This window comes from Nematocida major (genome assembly GCF_021653875.1).
Source record: "Nematocida major strain JUm2507 chromosome Unknown 2381, whole genome shotgun sequence".
Lineage (NCBI taxonomy): Eukaryota > Fungi > Microsporidia > Nematocida > Nematocida major.
This window is the reverse complement of record NW_025952905.1, coordinates 1-6,481: the sequence shown is the minus strand read 5'-3', so window position 1 is coordinate 6,481 and position 6,481 is coordinate 1. Positions and strand designations below refer to the sequence as shown.

Sequence of the window (6,481 nt, the reverse complement as noted above, 5' to 3'; positions counted from 1 at the left end):
AACAGAGTTTACAATACCAAGCCAGGTCAGTGAGTATGAGTTTTTCCAAATCAGCTGCCTAATTCATCTCTACACAAGGATTTTCCACGGTTTAGAGGGCCGCATAGTATATGAAAGAACAAGAAATCCTAACAAGAAGAAAAAAGAGTGTATCGTGGACTGTTCGAACATAGAAATGCTGATAAACCCCCACCAGTACAAAGCACCGACCGATGCGTCTGAAGCGGCATGCACGCCAAAGATGATGGAGGTTGGCGATATTCCCCAAGAAATGGTGCTTTCCTTGAAAAAGAGGGAAGAATTATGCGCAACCCATAAGATTAAGCCGAATTCAGACACCCCCATAATTTCGTGCAACAGAGAATACCTGACCTACTCGACCGACATACAATACCTTCTGGAGTCCTACTACAATGAGTACTATACCGAGACAACCGAGAATCCCATTGCGAATGCAGTCATAATAACTATTCTTTGTGTCATATTTTTTGTTCTATACTGCGCTTTACTCATGGCTGTAAAGAAAACATTCTTCAAAATTCCGCCCAGAACATGACCGCATAAAAATGCACTCGGGCCTGTAGGGCTGTCTTGAAGCCTAAAACTGCATGTGTGCGCGCTCCATTTTCTAGGCGCCTCAACAGCATTTGCGCCTGTTATAGACAAATAAAATGTTCGCATTTAATTTTTGGACACGCAGAAGCGTGGAATATATACATGCACTGGCCCACATGACATAGTTGAAAAAAGCGAGCGCTTAAAAAACAATGCGATTCGTGGTTTAATAGTATTTGTTGCCGTCATAAGTCCGGGTACATTTTGATGCAGGGCTAGCATAAGTTCCAGTAAAGATTATTATCCTTTGGCGCAGCTTGCACTATGGCTGATGAAGTTCTTTGCTTTCTGTCTTGCATGTGATGCGGCATCTGAATAGGAAGTCTCCTTCATATTTATGCTTTGAGCGATCACTGTTAATTCAATTTCTTGAGCTTCAGTATCACATAAGTCCATCATGAGCCTGGCCTTCTCCAGAGTGTGTGGATGCCAAAAATTCGCCACGCCAACACAACAAAATATTTAGAAACACGCGCCCCAGCTCGAGGTTTGGTCTTTGCCTGCCTTTTTTGAAAATTGCTTTTACAATAATGCTCTGAATGGCCGTGCACGCACGCACCTTCTGCATTTGGTAAATGCAAAGCCGAATCTTCATATATAAATAGGCGTCTGCATTTTCCAGCATGAAAATATCAAGCATGCGACTTGCACATATGCTTTTGGCATATGGCTTCAGTACTATTCGCGCCACATTGCCCGACGGCGATTTCTGCGGGTCAGGCAGCGATGCTGGCCTGGATGAAAGCTTGCACTCAGACGAAAGCCAAGACATCATACTAGCGAGAGCAATTCCCTGCATAAGCAGATATAGCTCCTTAGAAGAAGAAGCTCCGGCACCTCCCCCTAGTCAGCCGAATATAGTGTATGTTTCCACACAGACGGTGCAGATGTCTGAAACTCCACAGCAAATAACGTGCGAGGTTGAGCTAGAGCCAGAACCCTCTGTAAAGTTCGTGCTGGACTCTCCAGAAACCTCTGACGACGCTGCCTCTGTGAATCTTGAGCACAAAGGGCACGGCACGACTCCAGATGCAAGTGAGCGCCCAAACCCGCTTTCCGGACGAGGGCTGGAGGACGAGGAGAGTTTGGAAACGAAACGCCAGGCGGGCAGAAATGCTGGAGCCACGTTTATGTTCTGCGAACTAGAGGAGTTCCCGGCTTTTAAGGATCCGCTGAAGGTGCAGGCGCTTCTGCTATATAACTGCAAGTTCTCTAAAATTCCTGACTCTATTGGCGAGCTAAAAGAGCTGCACTCTATTACAATTTCCAACTGCGAAATCTCAAAGATCTCCGACTCTATTTCCCACCTTAATAAGCTGAGCATTCTTCACATTGTAAACTGCACAAAGCTTGAGCGCCTTCCGGAAGGCCTGTTCCAGTGCCATGCCCTAAAGGATCTGCAGGTTACTTCGTGCCGCATATCGCACCTGCCCTGCATGGTTGGGGTTCTTTCGCTGGTTAAGCTAAACCTAAGCAGAAACCTCATTTCTGATCTCCCAGACACGCTAGGCAGCATGTCCAAGCTAGAGGTTCTAAATATATCGCACAACAAACTAGAGCAAATTCCACTGGGGCTCTGCGACTTGGCGTCCTTGAAGGAGCTAGACCTTTCGCACAATATAATATTCTTCACGAAGAAAGACAACATCGAGTATGAAAAAATGTTTACTCCAACCGTGAAGAAATACTACAACTACACAGCAGACCCTGTGGGCGCAAAAAAAGAGCTAATTCCGCTCCCCTCTTTGGTGGAGGCAAACTTGTCCAACAACCTTCTGGAGTACATTCCTACCATTTTCTTTGCATCCCAGTATATTAAAGCACTCAACTTCTCTAACAACAAGCTTGTGACTGTGGACAAGTCTGTGGACCGTGTTCTTCGGCGCGCCAGGTTCAATAAGCTAGATCTGCAGAACAACACCACGCTTGAGGACTATGGAGATCTGTTGACGGACTGTGGGTGCAAAGAAATATTTTGGCTTTTCAACGATGCAGTGCTTCTCTCAGACAGCATTCTAAAGAGGCTGGCCCAGCCAACGCCAAAAAACGAGGCATATCGCATGCTGGCTTTGTTTGAGAGAGACGCCATCATATGGAACTATGCAAAGCTGAAGACGCTTAGAAGAAGGACAGACCAGAGCATGGTTCTTGACCCCCAAAGTCCGAACTTTAACAAGGACGGGCTAAAGATCAAAATCGGCGAGTATCTACTGACGCTTAAAAACAATGTTTTTTCCGGCCTGTTCACCTTCCCAGCTCGCGTAGGGAAAGGCGACATCTCTGAGCTCGGAGAGTACTGGACATACGTGATGAGAGACGAAGTTGGGCCTGGAAACAGCCGGCTGTGGGCATGCATTTCTCCTAAATATCCATTCTCCTTAGAGCTAAAGGACCCATTTTTCAACTCTATCGGAAACGCCATTTTGGCTTTCTACACCAGATTCTCCATTAGCACTGTGGTCAGCTATATCCAAGACAAGATAAACTCGGAGTATCTATCGGTTCGGAACGCAATAAAGTATGCGCATCTGAACAGCCCTCCGCACAAGTACAATGATCTGTTCCAGTACAAGGTAGAGGATGTTAGATATGCTGAAGTCACCAAAGAGTGCGTCATTCTGCTGCTTCGAGACTTTGGGTATATCGTGGATGCAAGATAAATAAATGACTCCAGCAAAGACGTGCACATGCACACACTTCCTCCTGCTATACTAAGGCTTTATGCGTATTTAGCTTATTTTGGCTGGAAATGTGCGCAGTCTTTGAATTTGAGTTTGGGGTTTGGCTATAGCAGTCTTAGATGCCCAGTTATTTCGTTTAGCTCGTCCTCGTACCACGGGCATATGAAAGTGACTGTGTGCGTGTTTGGCTCGACTTGGGTTCTTCCTGCGTCTATCACTGGGCTGCACAGAATCCCTTTGGAGTGCGCCTTCTCAACGAGAGTGTCCATTTCCTGCTCTGGCTTGAATATAGGTGCACGCAAACTCAGGCAGACTTTCTCATAGTCCAGCTGAAACGCGGAGAGAGTAGAGCCTGGAAGAAAAGCACGGATGCATGCAGGAATTTTCCGCATTACAAATATGCGCTCAAATCTATTGCTGTGAATATATAAGTGTAAGTGAATTTCGTGCTTTTTATTCTCTTTTGTTCCTCCATGCACAGATTAGGGACTAAGTCCTTGGCTTGTTCTAACTTGGGCATAAATTCTTGTCTTTCTGTGCTGGCGCAGACTTATAGCCGGAATTTCTCCGATACTTATGTGCTGGTTCCGAATGCATCAACTGTTTTAAGTATTTTGTCGAGTTTTTTGTCGTCATTCCCTGTTCGGCGCGTCTCCATGTGCATTTTAAGGAGGCCCACTATATTTTTTAGTTCTTCAAGACCGCACATGGCCTTTATATTCTCGATGATATTGTCGCTTATGTTTTCTAATGGGACAATTCTATCATAAAGCTTTTCAATGAGTTCTGTCTGTGTTGAATGCATATGCAGTGCATGGACAAGCCAGAAAAGATCTAGCACATAACTGGCCTCAGCAGCCTCTTCCCGCTCTGTATCCTTGGCATCCGAAAGAAGCTCTCTAATTTCATCGACCAAGCGAATGGTGTCGCCTGCAAATATGGTGATTGGAATGGGTTTTAAGAATAGACTACTGCATTGGAAAAGGGACACTCCGGTTTTCTTTTTGTACTCTCTAAAGTATTCCATAGTAGCGTTTGCAGCAGCATCGCTTCCTTTTGGAGCATATTTGTGCAAGATTGCAATGTGGTTCGAGTTCATAAACAGACTACCGATCTTCTTGGGCGTCAAAGTGACCTTTGGTTTGAAGGCCTCTATCTGGCTTAGCTGCACGAGGGGTCTCAAAAAAGTGTCCACTGCACCAGAGTTATCCTCTAATATAACACTTCCCAGAGTGTTTAAGACCAGGCGAGTGGCTGGGCGATCCCTGTTTAGGTCCACCGACATGCTCTTGGCACACATACATATTCTGGGCATAATTTTACTTCTACGTGACATGCTTATAATAGGATTGAGTATAAAAACCATATTTGCTCTCCCAGGATGCACGGCTTCTACATTGTGTTTTGCAAGGTTGGCAATAGTCTGGTCTAAAATGACGTCATTACCGTTTTGTATCAGCCAGGCCAAAAAATACTTAGAAAACAAGCATCCTGCAAACACCTTATCAGATCTGTACGTTTTTTCAGCAGTCGCATATACTTTCCTTTTGTTGGCTATGCACTGATCGCTCTCATGCAGGCCCAAGGTCAAATGCCCAGGAGAAATCCTCATTTCTAGCCCCAGGGTCAAGTCAGTTGCTTGGTCTTTGTAATCCAAGCAGACATGCGCAAAAAACTTGAATTTTCCATCCTCCCGGACGTCTCTACGCCCATTCGAAAAGGACACCTCCATGTTCTTGCCCACTGAGAGCTCTTTAAAAAGGCTGGAAATATACTCCTCTATTTCTTTGTATATGTTTTTCCCTGGGTCTTCTTCGCTGTTTAGTCTTTGCGCAAACCCGTCTATTTTTTCCTGCTCAGTTTCCAGTCGGCCTGTTACTTCGGCAATCACGTACAGAACGTTCAGAGTATTAGTCCGAATTTGGTTCCTGTTTTTGCTCTTGTAGTCTATTCGGTCGCACTTTAGGTTAGACACCACTTTGTTCCACTCTTCAAACACCTTCATAGTCGCATACTTATTTGGAGCAACGTCTTTCAAGCCGAAGAAGTCTCTCAGTGGCTTTGTCTCAGGCCGGTCTTTCCTGTCGCCCAGCATCCGTAATACGTCGTACTTCTTCTCTTTTGCATCGTATGCCAGACAGCAGAACAGCGCGTACAGGCCTGTTTCCACACAGTTAGCAAAAATGTCATTTGTAAACTTACCTTGACCTTTGTTGTACGACCGCACGGACTTATAGTGCGGCAGCATGCTTTTGGTGTAAAACGGGAACCAATCAAACATCTTCTGCATTCTATAAACCTCCGAAAACGGCTGCAAATACTCTTCTGCTTTCTCCTTCTCTTCAGTTGCACAGAAGCACTGGTTGTATATGTCTTTTTTTCCTGCAGCAAGTTCTTTTACACATCCCAAGGACTCGAGAAGGGTGTGGACACACTCCAGAAATTGCACAGCATCTTCCTGGCTTTCTATGTACTCAAACACGTACGCCTGTATAAGAAACTGCGGAGTGTTTAGAAACTTGCCTCTGATAAACATCCCATATGTGTCCGGAAGTTCTTCTGGCTTGTTGTACTTCTTGAAGAAGTCCACGACCTTTGCAAAGTCTTTCTGCGGAACTGACATATGTAGTTTGGCGTCTGCTTCAAAGAACATATACTCGCTATTAGATGTTTTTTTGTCTTTTCTGACTGCTTTCTTGTACTCGCTCTCCGCATTTATGGTTTTCCACAGTGTGACTTTGGTTTGCGTTGCATTAATGGGGACTATCACGCCCTCGCTCAGAAGCAGCAACGAAGCCAGAACATAGTTCGCCTGCTCCTTCGTGCAAATGCGCTGCAGAGTGCTGATGAACGAGTCCTCCTTTGCCACATGGATCGAGAGGTTTCTGCCGTCAACAGACGGGAACATCCGTATAAGCGTGTTGTGATAGTTCTCGGAGTACTCAGAATGCTCTGGGCTTCCCACAGCAGCATTTTTGCTTGGGCCATATGCCTTGTCGTTTTTCGCCTCTCGGGTGTGCTGGTACGCCCCGCCTTCCGGATCCTTGTCATCATCAACCCACTTCAGCGTGTAGTCTGTTTCTATCTCGGGCGATAAAAACCGCTTGCAGTGCATGTATCCCATTTCTGAGTATACGTATCCGCGAATCATGTTTAGCGGGCCTCTTGGGTTTATAATCACTTTG

At 45.5% G+C, this 6,481-nt stretch overlaps 4 protein-coding genes across 4 annotated transcripts; 2 read left to right on the top strand and 2 right to left on the bottom strand.

Moving 5' to 3' along the window:
- NEMAJ01_2325 (uncharacterized protein) lies at window positions 1–556 on the top strand (the record flags this gene model as incomplete). Its single annotated transcript, XM_047916163.1, has 1 exon — window positions 1–556. A coding segment is annotated over one exon (556 nt), but the record flags the coding sequence as incomplete, so codon positions are not given.
- Window positions 557–1,238: 682 nt separating this feature from the next.
- Window positions 1,239–3,275, top strand: NEMAJ01_2324 (uncharacterized protein; the record flags this gene model as incomplete). Its single annotated transcript, XM_047916162.1, has 1 exon — window positions 1,239–3,275. One exon carries the CDS (start codon window positions 1,239–1,241, stop codon window positions 3,273–3,275), a length of 2,037 nt encoding a protein of 678 aa, XP_047772119.1.
- A 125-nt stretch (window positions 3,276–3,400) lies between these two features.
- Window positions 3,401–3,688, bottom strand: NEMAJ01_2322 (peptidyl-tRNA hydrolase, PTH2 family; the record flags this gene model as incomplete). Its single annotated transcript, XM_047916160.1, has 1 exon — window positions 3,401–3,688. The coding sequence occupies one exon, from the start codon at window positions 3,686–3,688 to the stop codon at window positions 3,401–3,403; it is 288 nt and encodes a 95-aa protein (XP_047772117.1).
- A 182-nt stretch (window positions 3,689–3,870) lies between these two features.
- Window positions 3,871–6,481, bottom strand: NEMAJ01_2323 (uncharacterized protein; the record flags this gene model as incomplete). Its single annotated transcript, XM_047916161.1, has 1 exon — window positions 3,871–6,481. A coding segment is annotated over one exon (2,611 nt), but the record flags the coding sequence as incomplete, so codon positions are not given.